At 38.1% G+C, this 20079-nt stretch overlaps 1 protein-coding gene across 4 annotated transcripts in view; it reads left to right on the top strand.

Moving 5' to 3' along the window:
• Positions 1-10699, top strand: part of gcgra (glucagon receptor a) — a 51355-nt gene extending 40656 nt beyond the window's left edge. For all 4 annotated transcript variants that reach the window (XM_043234814.1, XM_043234816.1, XM_043234813.1 and 1 more), the window contains 7 exons: positions 232-391; positions 517-577; positions 2954-3023; positions 4148-4236; positions 5925-6072; positions 7687-7728; positions 7823-10699. In XM_043234814.1, the coding sequence (XP_043090749.1) occupies positions 232-391; positions 517-577; positions 2954-3023; positions 4148-4236; positions 5925-6072; positions 7687-7728; positions 7823-8164 (912 nt within the window). In that variant the 3' untranslated portion in view covers positions 8165-10699. The remainder of the gene's footprint in view (positions 1-231; positions 392-516; positions 578-2953; positions 3024-4147; positions 4237-5924; positions 6073-7686; positions 7729-7822) is intronic.
• Positions 10700-20079: the final 9380 nt, after the last annotated feature.

The raw sequence follows: 20079 nt of genomic DNA on the forward strand, positions 1-20079 counted from the left end.
CTCCAGCCTTTAATATTACAAACACTTGTGTAGAAGTTAAAGAAGACTTTGTTTAAACTGATATGCTGCCCATAAACCTTACAGTATGTTGCAAATGACCAAGACTGTTCCTTAAAATGCTTTGATTTAAATACTTATTTACTTTGCAAAAATAAATCTGAATGGATGCGGCGGGATAAAAATTTAGCCGAAAGCTTTCACTGACCCAAAAAAACGACGTGTGCGTTTCAGACGGCGGTCGGCTGCAGGGTTGCAATGGTGATGATGCAGTACAGCATTCTGGCCAACAACTACTGGCTGCTGGTGGAGGGCATCTACCTGCACAGCCTTCTGGTCGTCACAGTCCTGACGGAGAGGAATTACTACGGCATCTACCAGTGTATCGGCTGGGGTGAGAGGTTCAGAGCTTTTACGCCGTGAACTCATTAACATCGTTCAAGAGCTTCCTCGTACATAGCGTGTCCAAACAGATCGTGGCAGATGTTTACGCCCCGTGTCTTTCTCTTTGTCCCTCAGGTGCCCCTCTGATATTTGTGTTGCCGTGGGTGATCGTGAAGTACCTGTACGAGAATGAAGAGTAAGTTCTGGAGCCACGTGGGATGAGTGTGTTTGCGACTGATGAAAGCCAGCGCTCGTCAAACAGTCAGTGTGTTTTTTTTCCGGCTGGAGAGTTGGCCGACATCGGTACTCCGTCACTGTAGCTTTTGTTTTATAACAAATCAAATACATAAATTGCGAACGCAAGCTACCCAGATGCTATGTCAAATGCTGTGACGCTAGGCAGATTCTCAGTCCGTCTGTGATAAATATATCTGCAGCATCCACTCCGCTCTCTCGGGTTTGGCTTGTAGCGGCCAACGCATCGCATTGTGCGTTATAAAATCTCATAAATCTTTCACTCAGTCACTGTTATTGTTGGAAGGGCTTTCAAGATGTAAATTTATTTTAATGACCCTTTGGGAGTGCTGAGGTTACATATTTAATAGTATCTATTTCATACATATTTCAAAACCTGACTGCTGCGCACAATTCACATGGGTCTGCTATACATCAGATTTATTGTAAGTAGCACAGTCGTAATAAATAAACAAGAAAAAGATATAGAAAAAAAATTATTTCCATATGGTATTTATTAAACATTGCTTTTACTACTGCACATATACTGTATTAGAGCTTGATGATAAAGCTACAAATAATAACTTTGCATTTTGCTGCTTCGATCATACTTTCGGTCAAATAGTCATGTTTTTGCCTGCATATGCTTGTTTTAACATGTTTTAATCAATAAATACTCCCACTTGCACATTTCTAATGCTAAACCTGTTTCTTTCTTCGGTTGAACACAAATTAAGGTATTTTGAAAAATGTTGCTAACCAAACAGCGTCCATATAAGATTTTTATTTATTTATGTATATATATATATATATATATATATATATATATATATATATATATATATATATATATATATATATATGGCTACTGTTTGGTCACCAGCATTCTTGTGTTCAACAAAAGAAAGAATCTCATGCAGGTTTGGGACAACTTAAAGATGTCTTTTTTTTGTTGTTATTGGTGAACTATCCCTTTAAGTGCATTATTTCTCAAAAGGATGAGCCAATCCCCCGCTCAATAGCTCTTCTATAGCTGACCAGCAGGCACAGAGACTGACATAAATCACATGCATTGTATATCTGTGGCCGTGCTTTAATGTGTCATGGCCGACTAGAGGTTGAGGACAGGTTCATACTGTCCCACACTCATCACCCCATCCATCCAGTTGAACATACCCATCCTGAGCACATAAAAGAATCACTTCTTCCTTTCGATAAGCCGCACATTATCTCTGTCATCTGTCATGTGTCTATGAGGCAGTGTTCTCACTCCAGATACTGAGATAATACAACATTTTCAGTGCGTAGGTTCTCTATATGCATTCTGAAATACTACTATAGTTGTCGAAATGTGCAGCGTGCTACAAAATGACACACTGCAATGCACTCGATTTGATCGTTCATTTCTAGTGTGATGAATGAACCGGAAGTAATATCAACCACAGTTTTTTAACATCTAGTTCTTTAAAAAAAACTAGCAACATGTAAGCTGAAAATTATTCTGTGAAGTAATACACTATTCTCCTAATTCATCATTTTCTTCAGTGGTGTTGAATGTGTTGTTATTGTGGCTATACAAGTGTCCTTGTTACATGTTGCATGTACTTAATCTAGTCATAATAGTAAATCATGCCTAATTGCAAGCAACTAACCTTAAACCAAGCCCTAATGATCACCCCTATAGTAAGTACATGTTGTTGTTTGTATATTAGTTAGTCGTATATTATACTTGCAGTGGATATTTTATGCATATTGAAGCTATATTAGCCTTAAAATATACAATAATAGTCAGAAAACTTTTAGATAAAATATGGTAACAATGCTTGTGCGATTTGAGTCATTCGATGCATCAGCAGATTTTTATGGCTCATGTAGTATTATATAAAGAGAATGTGGAGCTAAAAACTTGAGGAAGAAAGAAACACCTCAGTTTTGTTCAGAGGTCCAAACTGAGCAAAAAAAAGCTATTCGCTGCAGTTGCTGACATTTATTTGGTCAAAAAGTAAGATGAGATTCTAGTAGCTTGCAACGTAAATAAATGAGATCTTTATAGGAGACTACTTGCAAAAAAATGTGTTGTCACAATATATCTTACATAAAGCTCTGTATTTTTATTTTATAAATCAATAAATAAAAATAATAATGCAATGCAGTACAATGATGATTGAGACAAACACAAATAAATGTCCCACAAAGGTCTGTTCTATCAAAAAAAAATCAAGTAAAAATCACATTGCGTCAGTAAACTTTAACAAAAAATTTTTGTATCATGTGTAGATAGTGAATATAAGTTGGCCATATATTTGCTCATTTACAGTGATCTCTTTTTGTTGATTAGATGCTGGTTGCAGAATATTAACATGAAGTACTGGTGGATTATTCGTTCACCAATCCTGCTGGCCGTGTTGGTGAGTGAGAGTCTCGATCCTCGATCCCTCTTCAGCCTCTCTCAGCTGTACTTCTCCGCCCGAGTGTCCCAGTCAGAGCACTGCTAATGACACTTTACCTCCACCCTTGAAGTCAACATGAATTCAAAATGGCTTTTTAGCCTTGATTATCTAGGATACTGGTGATTGGACAGGAAAGCAGAAGGAAAGAGGGGGAATGGGTTCAGGAATATTGCTATCATCATCATTTCCAATCAATCAACTAATCAACCAACCAGTCAATCAATTCCCATTGAAACAAGGCCATCATGCATCGTTTTGTCATTGAATATTCTGTTAAACTGAATCAGACTATAGTAAACTCTAATGCAAACTCATCCTTCATATATCTCCACAGATTTATTGACCCAGTGTTTAACAACCTGTGGCCATTTCAATTACAATTCACATTCGTGAAATGAACAAAATCAGGCTAATTCTGCCCATTTTGCCTGATCTTTACACCTACATACTGATATTACTGTGACCCCGACCTGTCTATTTTCTGACATAATTGAAGGAATGTGAAGAACACAGTATGGTTAAATGTTTTATGCTGTTTCATGCCCTGCAGTTTCCATCTATGCTCACACCATCACACCCAATTGCATTGCTTTTGGCTAAGCGTTAAACCCAACATTCAAAATTGAAGTAATTTCCATTACAACGCGCGGCGCCATGTGATGTCGGCTCTCAGTGCATCAGGAAACACAGAATATGTTTTAGTCTACAGTTATGATTTCAAAGAATTGCTTTCCCCCTCCTCCAATGTCTTATTTCCACATGATTGCGTTGAAAGGCACAATACTATGCAAAATTGCCATGCATCCATAATGCTTACATTGGCTACGAGGTGCAGACGAGCATTTAGCAATGTGCAGCGATGTTTCTGCATATCTCACAAGTGTTCCTGTAGTGGGCAGGAACTGCTATGTTTGAATTCTCCCAGGGCTGGACTGTATGAATGCTGTTCCCATCACTGACTTCCTTCCCCCCTACACTCATTTTGACTCATTTGCTGTGCTGTGTGGAAGCTGTTGTGTCAGATTTGTGACATAATGGTCTTAACCAGGGTATTATGATGTGTTTTTTTTTTCTCTGACTAGATTAACTTTTTCATCTTCATACACATCATCAAGATCCTCGTGTCGAAACTGAGGGCACACCAAATGAGATATTCCGACTACAAGTTCCGGTGGGTGTCCTACAGTTAAAGGGTTAGTTCACCCAAAAGTGAAATGTCTGGAATCATTTATTCTCAATCTCTATGAGTTCCTTTTGCTTCAGTGGAACACAAAAGATGTTTTCATGGACCACACAGTGAGCAGGTTATAAATGCATTATAAAAGTAGCCCGTACAACTATATTTAAGGTTTTATAAAGTCAAACAACAGCTTTAAAAAGAACATTTAAATATATCTCAATTGGTTATGAGACATAAAAAAAAGCATTATGTAACAGGGTAATGCGCCATATCCACTATGCTTTAATCATTTGCATGTATTTATGAAAGAGATCTGAGACCTGCATTAAGTGGACAGATATTTCTTATTTAACAACTTTTCACAGTTGTGTACTTTAAACCAAGTACTTTAAACCAAGTCTCTTGAAAGAATGTAAATCATAGAATGTAAATCAAATATGAAATGACATTTAGTATATAATGACAGAATCTTCTGTAACACTTTATTTTAAGGTTCAGTTCTCACTATTAACTAGTTGCTTATTAGCATGCATAATACTAGCATATTAGCTGTATAGTAGTACTTATAAAGCACATATTATTGCCTTATTCTGTGTGAGCTTGTTTTAGGTCCCTTAACTCTGCCTCATACCTAAACATAACAACTACCTTACTAACTATTATCAAGCAGCAAATTAGGAGTTTACTCCAGCCCAGAATGAAAATTAATCACCTTCATTTGATTCCATGCCTTCATTCGTCTTCGGACATCAGTAAATAACACTGTTAAAGTCTAGAAAAGTATAAAAGACATCGTTAGAATAGTCCATCTGAAATCAGTGGTTCAACCGCAACTTTATGAAGCGAGGAGAATACTTTTCAGAGAACAATTCATCTTCTCTATATATCACTGTATCATCATTTTGGAGAGTATCAGAATCAGAAACAAGTTTATTGCCAGGTATGTTAACACATACAAGGAATTTGTTTTAGTGACAGAAGCTCTACAGTGCAACAGGATGACAGGACAAGACAGATAATAAAATAAAAGAATTATATACAAAATGTAAAATGTACAAAATAGCAAAAATACAATATATACTATAGACGTTCAAGTATAAGCAGGAATTATGTTTTGTACAGTGTTACGTGCAAATTGAAGTGTAAATAAGTCTGTATGTTAAATAAATAATGTTGTCAAATGTTCATGACATGGACTGCCTGGGGGAAGAAACTGTTCCTGTGTCTGACTGTCCTGGTACTCAGTGCTCTGTAGCGTCGACCAGACGGCAACAGTTCAAAGAATCCAATGGATGCAAGATGCGTTTCGAATCAAAAAAAAAATACACGTGGCAAATGTTTCCTTGTGTTGCGGCTGACACAGAACAGTGTATGCACTTGCATCCAGCGGATACTCTCCAAAGTGGCACTATGATGGCGCTACAATGTCAAATTGTTGAATAAAGTTGTTATTTTTTTTCTTTCTGTACAAAAAGTATTCTTGTAACTTTATAACATTAAGGTTAAACCACTGATGACAGATGGACTCATTCAAAATTTCTTAAAATACGAATTTGTAATGACATGGGTGATTAGTAGCAAAAAATTTATTTTGGGGTGGATTAACTCTTAAAATCAAAAGTGGGTTAATTTTGTTTCCAGATTAACTGTATATGTTTGTGTTTTTCTCCCAATTTCAGGCTTGCTAAGTCAACCCTCACCCTGATTCCGTTACTGGGGATCCATTCAGTCCTGTTTTCGTTTGTTACTGATGAGTCTACCTCACATGGTGCTCTGTCTCTGCGCCTCACAAAGCTATTCATCGACCTCTTCTTCAACTCCTTCCAGGTCAGAAAGTCAAAAATCTGAATTTTAGTTTTTTGGTTTTTTTTTCAATTAGTGACATTGAACATTAACAGGCACTCAATAACAAGTTCAAAATTGCTCAGAACAAACTCAGGTATGATAACAAATTAAAACTTGTTAGGTTGTCAATATGCCACTCAGTCGTGGATAAACAGAGAAATCAGGTCTCCCTTCCAAAATCTGCCTAAAGGCTGCAAATAAGCAATGCATTTTAAATGTCCTTTGATCGGACAGCAGCTTTGAAAAAATAAATTGTCATTCTGTAGCTTATTTTCCAGCGTCAGGACTAATTGTTTAAGAGAGCAGACGCTACAAATCGGCTGACTCACCCTTTGACAAACTAGTAATGACACTCAAGTGGAGCACAGCTGCAGTGTGTCGAATTTGTATAATCTGCCTGGAGGAATTGCCCTGATGAGACTTTTCAGATGCAAAAAGATTCAGAGTAAGGGAGAGAACAAGTGAGGCCATAAGGCTTGACTGTTATGTTTCCATCTGTCGACACTTCATCCTTATTGGCTTTTGAACATCTTACTGCAGATTGCACTAACTGAGCTCATTCAAAGTGTCAGGTTTAGCTCATTCGCAAAATAGACTGATTATTACTTTTATAGGTTTCTGTTTTTATTTATGTTTGTCTATGAACAACCTGAAAAAAATAGAGTTAAGCTGGACTTTTTGCAGTAAAATAAACTTTCATGCAAAGAAACTGTACATTACAGTCATGATATACATTTGTGCTCCCTAGGAATCAAACCCACAAACTATTCAAGCTATTTAAAAAATTCTATTACCTGCTGAAAATAACAGCTTGAAGTGCAGATCCAGGCATCTTGTGTAGTCTGACCTAGTGACGTAGATTGACCAAGAAAGTATGCCAGCAAAGCCAGTTAAAATGCCTGGTTCTAAAACAAGCATCCTATTGGGACCAGCATCCATTACACAACATAAACCAGTTATCAGCTGTGCTGTGGGATTTTTCCCAAAAGCATTGTTAACCAGATATGATCACAAGTTCCACTGTTTCTAAAACCGTAACAAACAGTACTGCAAAGTCATGTGGTTAGTTTATTGTTATCATGACATGGACTGAAACAGGTCATGCTCTTAAGCAGGATAACATGCATTACCAATTGTATCTGTCGTTCCATACATACCGTTTTATGTCTTTTCGTTTGTCAAGCAAATGAAAGCAGCATTTTAAAGAGTGTGCATAATAAATACAATGGCGTACAAGGGAACCTGTCATTGAATCAAACATCTGTAATTAAAGCAACACAATGGAGAACAAATATAGTGAAGTTGTCCTCAGAAGCTATGTTCCTTATTCATGGCAATAATCTGACAGTAATTCCATCACAACTGGTTTCATTAGCAGAAGTTATTACTCCATGACCTGTATAATATTAATTATGACAGTGCTCTATTGTTAAATCAAAGTAGTTCAAATGATTGATATGCATGACTAGTTGCATAATTTCTTCAACAATGCATCGTACCGTGGTGGTTAAGCAACAAGTTGTACGTCATTGTTCGGGAAATGCATCCCTGGATATTTCAGCAGCAACTTTTTTAACTGTTTTTTTTGTATTTCAGGGGCTGTTGGTAGCCATCTTATATTGCTTTGTCAACAAGGAGGTAAGTTCGATTAAATTTTTAATGTGCACAATCTCACAATTGGCTCCGTCCTAACTGAATCCTAACTATTCTGTACATCTTCTTGATTTGTCAGGTTCAGTCTGAGATTCTGAAAAAATGGAGACGTTGGAAGCTTGGGCGGGACATAGAGGAGGAGTACCGTCACACCTACAGCCAGTCCCTTCAGATGAAGAGTGGCAGCATCATGGTCCCTCCTAACAACCTCTCGCGGCTGCCTGATATCGCTACCACTACTTCACGGCTCGGCAGTCCGGAAGAGAAGCAGATGTTGGTGTCCAACAGTCAGAACGGTATAGGTACTGGATTGCAGTTCACTTCCACACCACAAGATAGTTCCACCTGCAGTTCGATAACAGAGGACATAGTGATGGTGGACAGAGTAAAGGTTTGTAACGTTCAACAGGACAATGTCTAGAGCAACCTGGGAGCTCCAGATGTCTCGCAGAAGAAGACCTTTAACCCAACCACCCTCGCTTCTTCTGGCTGAGGGCCCTGAAGCAAGGAGCAGGAGACGTGTGAATGTGTGTGTGTGTGTGTGTGTTTGTGTGTGTGAGTTTGTGAGAGCACTGTCCTCTCTGATGGACACATGATGGACACCCCGTTCATCACATTACATGGTGCTCAGTTGGCACTGTCCCAGTCAGACAGGATCAGCGGTGAGCAGAAGTTGGACACATGTTAGGAAAGATTTGCACAAATGTACATGCTAACAAACTCAGTGATGAAGAACAGAGTCTTACCTCTAGTCTTATATAGCTGTCTGTGATGTTGACAATTTAGTAGAGAAAATCCATTGGGACTGCAAGGTTCAAGAGGAGCCATCGCAAGCAAACATCTACAACCAGCACCTCTAGATGAATAGAAGATTAAGAAAGAGATAGACTTGAACTTGTCAAAAAGTTAACTAAACCGGGTAATGCATTCCAGAGTGCATGAGCTACATTTGAACCGAAGGAACCCCATATGTCCCTGTAGAAAAGACCAACTTGGACCTGAATTTCCATACAGGTTTATGCTAATATGGTGCCGATGGACCAGCAAAGCCAAAAATGGGTGAAGCTGATTGATCAAGGACATTCTGCTGGTTAAATAAGCAAGGATACCTTGTGGTGACACCAACACACCAGCATTTTTGTTTGCATATGTTTTGGAATCGATTAACGCTTTTGGGTACATGTAACACGTAAAGATGTTTTTGTGTAGTTTCATTAAAACCATCTTTGTCTTTGTTAGAAATTAATTGCTAAGCTAAAGTATAGACATAGAGTGATAAAGTATTGACAGGTATTGCCCGTGTGCCTTTTTCTATAGGTCATAGAACCCATTATTAAAACAAAAACAGAAAGTGAAGTGCAAATCAGGCACCCAATCTTCAGAGGTAAAAGTTACTTAAAGCAGATTCTGTATAGCAAACAGGACTTCAGCATTAGATGAATGTGCCACTATTAATCATATGATTTGCTCCCTTCAAGGAAATATGCTTGGTATACTCAAGCATGCAAAATACAGCCATATGTGAATTGCTTCAAAGGGTCTGGGTCAATGCCTTAATGGAGTAGCATGACAGATCTGATTCCCCTGTGTCAATGGTCAGAGGAGATGACTGTCCACAAGACATGTTGATATGTTCAGTATTAGTTAGCAACTGCTTCTTCTCTCACGTACTTCTTATCTCCCAATAGACGTTCAAATCCTTTGCCATAGAGCTTTGAAAGATGCTCAGGAAGTGTAGGAGGAACTGTGGAGACGGGAGCCAGAAAGCAAAGAGAAAATTTAGAACAAATTAAAACATAAGACATCGATCAAAATGGTTCCTCAGTCAGAGGATGTTTGTCATGCTCAGTTCAAATTATGATATGCTATTAAGAAAAAAAAAAAAACATACGCAACCGCAAGACATTGCGACGAAGTGTAGAGGTGAAGTTTGTAATTTTAACAACATTAGTGCCACCAAATCTAATTGTTTGAGGTGCCCAGCTGAGCCATAACAATAAAGAGTTTGAGGTGGGACTTTTTCTTTGAACATAAGGGTTAAAGTTTGTCTGGTTAATATTAGCAGTTAATCCCTGCTGGTATTTACTGACTACACCATTACAGTGGCATCTTTTCTTTACTGATGACCTTACATGTCAAACAACTGCATTTAAGTTGAATACGAATGCTTACACATTTATATTTCTCAGTTATTGAAATTAACTTGGCCTGGACATTTGGAGCACTGAGAGTTTGTTATAAAAAATAAATTTGTACAATTCTGTTTAGTGTCACTAATGATGTATAAATGACTTACTTCACCTTCAATGACAATGAGCAGCTGATGCCCCATATTGTGGCATTTGTGTGCATTATGATGCACATTTATATTTTCTTTAGATCATCATTAAACACATGATGATAATGACAATGATTTTAGCTGATAACTATGTGGGGCAATTTGCACAATTTTAATTTATAATTGTTAAATATGTAGATACTGGTAAATGCCTGTTGAGATTTGTAATGACTTTGTTTTGTGATGTCTGTTATTTGTGCACATGGTGTGTATTTTGTGCTTGTGCGTGCTTCGTGGAGAGTGAGAGAAACCTTTAGGTCCTGGTTTAGTGTTCAGGTAACTAAACAGAGAAATTACTGGCATTTTTGACCAATTTTGCCTTTTGAGTGAGAGATATAATTTGGTCCTTCTTTGGGTGAGATGGTAGTGGCTAATTTATAATAACTGCAGATGAAAGACTCTTTAGTGCTTACAAAGTGCTAAACATTGGACTTTTTCCAAAAAGGGAAATTCTTTATCGCCACAAGGGATCAAAGACCATGAACTTATTTGTCTGAGGTTGTCTGCCAAAACAAAACATCCTGTTGAATATTTCAAACTGATTTTCCAAAACTGGCATCGTGTAATGTTATCCAAGCATAACAGTAATCGTGGAAGTCAATAAATCATGCATACATGGGTCTGCCTTCTATTTCCATGTGAGTGTAAGACCTGTTTCTTGCAGCCGAACTGAAATGACGCCAAATTCTTCAGTGAGGGAGGCAAAGCGTCTGTTATGCTCATCTCTCTGCATTCAAACTTCAAAACCTCTTGGAATATCTAGGAATGAACTTGCCAAGAGTATCCCAGGAGAACCCGAGCCATGCTTTGGAGGCAGGAGATATGGAAAGCTGAATCTGTGTAACAGAACACGCATTGATGAACTGAACCCATTATTTTGAAGTATATGAATGGTAATGATGTTGCATCAAAGTGCGATATTTCGAAACGGTCAAAATTATATTGCTGAATATATAGGAATAGCTTACTCAAAAATGAAAAATTTGTCTTTCTTTTATAATGTTGTTTCATCCCTGTATTAACACAAAAGGACACACCAAAGTCATTGTGACAATCTTCCCGTTTGCTATAGCTTTTAAATCTCATTTTCCATTTCCAAAAAGGTTGTGTTGCATTTGGACACATGACGCATTAAAATCAATCATGTCCGATTCACATAAAAACGGGGTTTGAACTAAAGCTATTTTATGACTATGAGTTTAGTTGAAGCATCATATTATCACATTTTTGGTCCTTGCCATACAAATCATCAAATTTTCTTGTACAGATGTCTGATATCTCTTCAAATTGTCATGAAATTATTTACAAAAATTTCAGTTTTGGGTAAACCGTTCCTTAAAAGCTTGCAACTACTCCTATTTCACATCATTTTCTTTTCTAAAATGTCATAAAATATCCTGTTTGCCCCTAAAATCTTACTTTCTTTTTCTTTAACTACAGTGTCTTTTGTTGAATGTATTGAAATGTATTGGATATCTCTTGGTAAGAATTTTATTATTATTATTTTAATTTATCACAGTGTTGGTGTTTCATAGTACACCTCAGCTACCTTGCAAATGACTGATGCAAAATAATAAATCTAGAACGCTCCCATTATAATCAAATACGGTGTCTAAAGAAACGCTGTGGAAACGTAGCTCATTGTAATGGGTGTGTTCTAGTTTTGTGTTTTGTAGGCTTGCTATGTGGAAGGGCTGCTGGTATGGTCGACCAGACATGGAGTCGGCTATGACAGAGAAGGCCTGCCATGCTATACATTAAAATATGTGCTTGTGTAATGTTTTTTTGATTAATTATGGTGAATAAATAAAAAAATAAATAAAGATGGTGGATAAATAAATTCAAATTTAAGTTTAAATACAATTTCACACGATGTGTTTAACCAGTTTTCTCTGATGGTTGAAAGTGTAGGGATGGAACTCCTTTTTACAAAATCACGTAAAACCTTAAAAAATAGATACATTTGCTATTGAGATCGGGTTGGTTTATACTGTGAACTTTGGCCTAAAATTTTGAATAGATTGACTAGACTAGACTAAAATCATTTGAAAGTTACATACCTAAAATTAACAGCTACCTTAAAGGGATAATTAATCCCCCCCAAAAATGAATTTGATATTTGTCTACTTTGTCTACACACAGGGCATCTAAGATGTTGATGACAAAATGTAAAACATCATATAATGGCAGTCAATGAGACTCATGGCTTTGAGAGTCGTATTCAGACGAAACCAAATTAAACTGTGCCTTATGAAGACCATTGGCACTCTTAATTGAGATTGTAGACAGCGTCAATGGTCCTTTTGAGAGATGGGTGGCGATAATGTACCTATAAGTCTGTGATTAGCCATAAAACAACAAGAAGAAGACGACGCACCACGCATAAGCTGATGTTAACGTGCTCAAGACAGTTGGAGGGGAAAAAACGTCTAAATACTGCTCAGTTTCTTCCACAGATCATTTGTTTCATGTCCTTAGACCTCAATGCGTCATCATGAGCTGCAGGGTGTAATTTGGGTTTGTGTATAATTTTTTGACTCTCAAATCCCATTGACTGCCATTATATTACTGACAGACTGCAAATGTTATGTTTGTTATTATTATTGTGGATGCCCTGGGGGTAAGCAGATAAACATCAGATTTAAATTCGTGGGTGAACTATCCCTTTAATAATTTTAAAAGCAATGTTAATGTAACCACCTATACTACAACTACAACTTGAGGAAAAACATCGCTAGCACATGTAGCCCGCCGTGTTCCATTATTCAGTGCAGCAAGTGCTGTAAAGCTGCCTAAACAAATCCTGTGTTTACACTGGACTGGATTGCGGAGGGGACACGAAACCCTTCTGTGCGTTAGCGCTTGATTTTCTAATCGGTTTATTCATCTCAATCCTCCTTAAGGCTGTAGGCCAGGTTTCTGTCTTGCCTTTAACAAAACGAATCTGTCGGTTTCGCCATAGATTTCTCACCTCTGTGGATTTAATACCTCGTCCACCACTAAAAAAAATGCTGCGCGGAGGAAAGAAGCACAGTGTTGGAAAAACATATGCGTAGAGGTGTTGATGCTCCGGGGAACTGCTGTTGCTGGAGACTGATGCTGGAATAAGACCCGATAAGGGCATTGTTATCACATGCTGCTTTATATGCTAGCATGAATCATCATTTATCATATCACCACATTGGTCTGCCTCACAGTGCGATTTGTGACTCCTAGTGAAATGATTGAAACGCATAGTTATCCGGTGTGGTTGGGGAGATCTCGTTTCATGACCGTCCAGTTAGTAGCATTTGCTGTGTTTTCAAACCGCGCTGTTTGTTTGCTTCCATCTCGGCGACTGCACTGCTGTTCAAGAGCGCTGTAATCCAAATGAGGTGGTCCATTATCAACCCCTTCTGTCCACTGGGCCCTTCATCATTTCCACACCATTCATTATGCTCTGCTGGACTTTGTGGACAGATGGCACTTGGAACAGAATTGCAGTCGCTTATGTGAACTTTATGTTTAGATGAACGCTTCGATACCTTGTGTCACAAATGTGTTCAAGATGTCATTACATTCATAACAGATTTATCACACCACTTAAAAAATAAAAAAAGAGGAAAGAATTGCATGTGGTATGGAAAAACACGAATAAGGGTCATTGCGTCGATTTGGCTGCTATCTACATTTTCGCTAAACTAAAAAGTGCCAATATGTGCAATTTGTAGTATATAGTGTAGTTTTCCATTGAAATGAACACCAGACAGTAAAACACAAACAACTTTTATTCCTTTTTTAAGCAAACAATGATTTCAGGTGTAGACAACCAATTTAAACGAAGACTTATTTTCTCATGGTTGCTTGCACAGTTCTGTGTTATGAACTCAAAACACTTTTGGTATAGTGCATGATTTATAAATTTAAGCGTGTATATTTTTCATCACAATACCAGCTCCATATGCATCGCTGTTCTAGCATAGTAAGCTTGCTTGGTAGCTCACCTGGTGCAGATTTGGTTAAGATAAAAGAGGTTACAAGTTAGTTATCTTATAATCAATTGCAGTGTACAAAACGATCATCAAAACAAGAGACGGTCGACAATACGAGGATGAAAGAAAAAAATTATTGCACACGTAATATTGATTCGGGTTTTAATATTTTATTAGTTGACCAAATTCTAGACTCCCACAATGAAAAAAACTGCTGCTAGCAAGCATAGCACTGTGTTTTCAGCTTTTTCTAGTTGTTATTGTGGAATAGAAGCCTTGGATGTCTCGACTGACCAGTGGAGTATAATAATTAGATTTAAATCAAAACCTCAGGTGGGCATTACTTTCTAATATTTCACTGGTCTGTCGCCGATTAGTCCTCACTGAAGTATTCCTACATGAATAAGTATTACAAAATTTCAAGGGACACAATTTAAAACTTGATAAACGAGCATGGAAGAGAATGTGGGATGTTCGCACATTATGCACTTAAGTAATTCGTGCTGATTAATTTCGATGAACTAGGCTTTGAATGAACACTTAGAGCTTTTGTTTACCTGCTGATAAAAATAGCACAAATACGACCAGCCGTGCCCTCTATCAAATAATACTGGAAAAGGCAGTGTGAAGTGCAATTTCCGTTCCTTTATTTCTTTATGCTCATGACGTACAGACATAATTGTCAAAAGTCATAATGACAATGATAGAGGGGCAATTTTGTATCTGCTATAAATATTGCTCATAATGGGACCATTGCTTCCTCTCAGGTTGTTATCAGTTCCATTAGAGCTTAATGGACTCATTCATGATGTGATAATGGGGCGCTTCTTACACATGAAGCTCTTAAACCTCTTTCTCTGAGTTAAACTGGCTTACCTTGACTCATGTTGATAAAGTAAGTGGGTGAGTTTGTTCTGTTGTGTTGGTTTATCATTAATTGTAAATTGGCCTGATACCGCTGAGGTCTCTGGAGAAATGTCAGTGCTGTCGGTGTGAGGTAATACCGCAAGCAGCAAGCGCTGAATGCATTTTCGTTCATTACCGCAATTAGCTCGCACGATGACTGAATAACTAATTTCTCCTCGCGACTCATCGAGCGAGCGTCACAAACGATAGGCCTTTGCCGGTGAAATGAAATAAATTATTGTGCCCACTTAAGAGAACATTTTGGAATTTTAGTTGCATGGATATTCAACGGATGGCCAAACAAAAGTTTTTGTTCTGGGGATGAATGTAAAGGCATACAGTTTTTGGACAGGAGGTTGAGTAAATGATGACGGAAGTTTAATTTTTGTGTGAACAATTCTTTTGGCAAACATCATTAAGTAACATAAGTTAGTTGAAGCATAACAAATAACATTTTATATAAGTGATTAGATGAAGTTCGATTGCTTCTTGGAATATAATGTCTGTTGTATTTATTGTCCTGTTTAACAAATCATTAGATGTTTTGATATGATTTGTTTGTGTGTGAAGATTTAGTTTTCTCTGTATGCTGAATTCCAGTCAGGTCCTCATGACACAGCTTGGAGAGTAAGTTGATCACCTCTGTTTGTTCTGTCTATAGTTTTTTTTGGGGGGTTGACAAGCGTGCGATCATGTTGTAGCAAAGGAAAGTCAAATGCCACGCAGAGAGACTCCAGGGTCATTCAGTCAGATTCAATCGCACCTTAATCTGTGGCTTATGTTTAAGAAAAATCATAAATCCACTGGGCCTTCTCACGCACAATTCTTAAAAACATTCTCTAGTTACAACTGGTTTTCTCAACCTGGAAGCATTGATTAATGGATAGTTATGTCATAGCGCTGTGGGGTGAAACCTCTGTTGCTGCACCCAAGGCTTTTAAAAGACCCCGTCTCTTGTTCTCTCTCTCGTTCTTGCTGTTCTGTCTATCTCTCCGTCTCACACTCTCTCCTCTGTGCATGACTGCCCCGGGAGCAAAGATCTCAGTCACTTTCAATTTTACACTCAGCGATGTACAGCGCATATTTTTATCTGCGGCTTGATTAAAACCTCTAGTCTGTACTCAAGGGGTTGACAATCGGGAAGCTATCAATAAACGTCGACGTTTTAACTCATTTTAATCTGGTCAGCAAGAACAGTAGAGCTAAAAGATGACCTCACTACATGGCTATACTGAGAATGCCTTGTGTATATAACGCGCTGTCAAACATGTAATATGCTTTATTTAGATACATTCATAACCGTTATAAAATAAATTAGCCTAAACGTCATTACACTGTGTAGTCTTTAACATTTAAATAGTTTTTACGTTGTAATTGCTTTTAATGCAATTAGATCTGTAATTATTTTCTGTAATTATACAGTTCATGGCTATCCCCATAACCCTAATCTGATTGCTAATAAACCTTTCCCATCTTAAAAAGCAACAGTCGTGCTTTACAATGAGCACAATAAACACCAAGCAATTCATTTTTTTTACCTATATACATATAAATACTCCTAATATAATACGGGATAAAATTTGCCCTTAATTCAGGTAATGTATGTTAATTAAAACATCCTCTTCAATACCATCTGTTATAAAACACACTGCGCCCCACATGCAGTCTTTGCTGTGAGCTTCTTGCATTCCGTTTCATTATTCAGACCAACTGCGAGAACAATGACAAAGTTATCTACTTTGACAAAATGCATGAATATGCTTTTCCTATGCAAACAATTTCTTTGTTTAATGGCGCAGCTGTGCCACGTTGGCATCAGGAATTTCAGCGCAAAAACCTCCAAGAACTGAATGTGCCAAAATGTATAAATGAAATAAGTGTTGTGCGCTAAAACACGCCTCTTTTCTGTGCAAAAAATTGGCCTTTCACGAAAGAAAGTGTTATTTGCCAGACGAATTTAACACTGCGCTATTACTGGCTACAGAAAGCGGGGAGTAAATGGAGTATTATTTTAAACTGCAAAGCGTTATGTCATGCAAGCTCGTACTGGTTAATGTCAAGGTATTTTGTGGTACTACTCACTCTTGATTAAAAAGTATCTGTGAACCGGCTTTGAGTAATGATAAGCTAAATGGAAAGCACGCCAGGGACCGCGCATCAGCTTTTGAAATAACTTTGCCTGAAAATGCATTCATTATCTCTCTTTGTGCTCCATCTGTCACTGAAGATAAGTCTACGTAGTTTCATTGTGATGCATTTTGTCATCTGGACAGCGCAGCTCCTTCAGCTGGGCGCGTCGAGCCTGAGGGTGGAAAAGCAGAGGCTCGAGAGTTACTCAACAGCTGGAGACAGAAAGCGTGACAGACAAACAGATACAAAACACAACACAGAGTGAGAACAAGAGACAGACGGGACGGCAATGTGCCTTGCATCTACCGTACATGCTCAAAGGGATAGTTCAGACTAAAATGAGAACTCTGTCATCATTTATTCACGTTCATGTTGTCCAAACTTAATTTCTTAGTGAGTTGTTTGTAGCGGAATGTCCCATCTGCTCCTTTTCATACAATGAAAGTGGAAGGCGACTTCGGATGTCAAGATCTTCAAGATAGCATTCGGTCTGTTCTTCACAAAGCAGTTACATAACTTTAGATGACTTGAAATATAATTAAATATAATGAGCGATATGGACCCCTTTCGCATCTTACATTTGGTGCTTTTTAAGCCAGACGTCTCTCACCGTATACTTTCATTTATGCGCAATAGAGCAGCATGAATATTTTTATAAAATACTTTTTCTGTTTTATTCTGGCCATGTCAGATAAAAATGGTGCACTCAAAATGCGAAGAAAGTTAATCAGTGAGCTTTTATCATTTTAAAAGTACTACACTGAGAAAAAAAAATTGCTAGTAAATTTCACAATTAATTAAATTAAATTTAAATATTAAGTAAGACATAAACCAATAATCTTCATGTTCTTTACACCTTTGAAAAAAAAAATTGGTTATAGTGTACCTTTTCAAGTTAACTGGTGCATCTTTAAATTGGAAAAACAATTTTCCCAAAAGTTTCCCATTTGTCATATTATTCAGGAGAACACTGTACCTATGATGAGCCAATGCTTCAGTAATATGCCCTCCATGTGCCTTTTGGCTAAACCTGCACTGGTCCAGACTCCACTGTACACAAATATGTTCAGTACGACATTACGTCAGCAAAGTGTGTACTTGAAGAGGCTTGAAGAGGCTGAGGGGCAGAGCTCAGGGTGAATAAAAGTTCAGACATTTCCTTCTGGTTAACGCTACAGCTATCTGGTTTTGGTTTTTAAGAACTGCTATGACGTGATCACTAAACCATTGAATTCAACGTATCAGTTCTTAAAAATCTTAATCTGACCGGTTTGTTTATAAATCAGAAATAATCACTACTTCTCAAAAACGGACAAGGAAAACAGGTCAAAAGGATTTTAATGAATAGTGATTGTAGAGGCTAGAAGTTGTATGGATTACATAATACTACCATCTGAGGCATATTGTAGCTTTATGAATAAAAGTGACCGGTTGTACTAACTGTTTAAAACGTACACCTTAAATGTGGATGACTGCGGTGTTAAACAGGCTTTACAATGGTCCACTATTAAAAAAAAAAGATGACAAATGGATTTACGAACAAAGCAAGAAAGCAGATAAAATTCCCAGGCATTCTTTTATGCTCTCAGCCTTTCCTTCCTGCCTTCCTCGCCGTTTTGCTTCTTCCAGCCCGGGGCCTGTTGCCCTTTTCACGGCCCTCAGGGTGGGGAGGACGTGCGAACCCCATCACGCCCTCCAATGGCATCTCTCCGGCACTCCACGACACGTCAATAGCTGCCACAGATACAAATACAACAGCGTAAACACAATCCATCTGTTCCACTACGCTTATCACTTCCGCTCGTTTCTCACGTACGCAGCATAAACCCCGGTTTCCTATTTTATGGCAGAGTGAGCTAAGCATTGCTGTATAATCCTTAAAGACATGATACACCGCGTGCTCTCACCCCCCTAAAATTGCTTCCCATTCTGCTTGACAGCTGAATCGATTCAAAATGGATCACCTGACCACCATCATAAGCTATACGATGTGTTTGTGGAAAAACTGGCACTCTGGGTGATTTAACACGAAAATACGTTCGAATAGTTGCAATTTACAACAACTGTAATAAGATGCTATACTTTTGAATTATTTTAGCTGCCAGATGTTGTAGTTATGACATTGAGGGGCTGTGCTAATCAGCCAAACCGTGTGCCCTATTTTTGAGATGAGATATAGAGTACCTATTGTGGCTACATGGCAATCCAAGCGTGTGAATTCTTGCTATAAAGGATGACAGGGACAATAGGACACACCACTTGAGCTGAGACAGATTAAATATTAAAACGTGTCTTGTTTAATGCTGGCACTTTAATGGTCTGTATATAATAGGCCACCAATAAACTACGACTGGAAGCAGATATTAGGTGTTGCAGTTCAATTACATCACACTTAAGGATAAAAGGACACTGTGCATTATGTTGCATAACTGTCACAGATGGTCTGTTCTTTATTTTTACTCAGAATCAGAATGCTTGACCGGACCAGTAGCTACAGCATCACAGATCAGCGATCCCCAGGTCTTTAGGACTCCCATTGTCCTCCATTTGTTTTATTGTCCTAACTACGCTCGATTCTACGGTTAGTCGCGTGTCGTTAGTCGCTGTCCACAACCCAGAACGAACCTGCAACCCACCGTCTGTTACAGATAGTATCACAGAAATTTCCAAAAGCAAAGTCTCCTGATTGTGAGATCTGTTGTTTGCGTTTGGTTAATGAACACCGTAATGAGTGACAGCTCGGTCTCTGAGCGAGCGGCAAATCTGAACAGCTGGAAAGCGAGACCGAAGGCGGTGACTTATTCATCTGCGCTCATAACATCCCGGATCAGAATTAGAGTCTGACTGTGACAACCTTGTGAGGGGGTAATGAATCAAAAGTTTGAGGCAAGCAGAGCACTCGGGCTCTGAGCCTGGGGGAAAGACCTAATATTCACGCTCTATGACTCCATCTCTCTCTCTCTTTTTTTTTTTGCAGACCCATTCAAAAGG

Source organism: Puntigrus tetrazona, chromosome 3 (assembly GCF_018831695.1).
Source record: "Puntigrus tetrazona isolate hp1 chromosome 3, ASM1883169v1, whole genome shotgun sequence".
Lineage (NCBI taxonomy): Eukaryota > Metazoa > Chordata > Actinopteri > Cypriniformes > Cyprinidae > Puntigrus > Puntigrus tetrazona.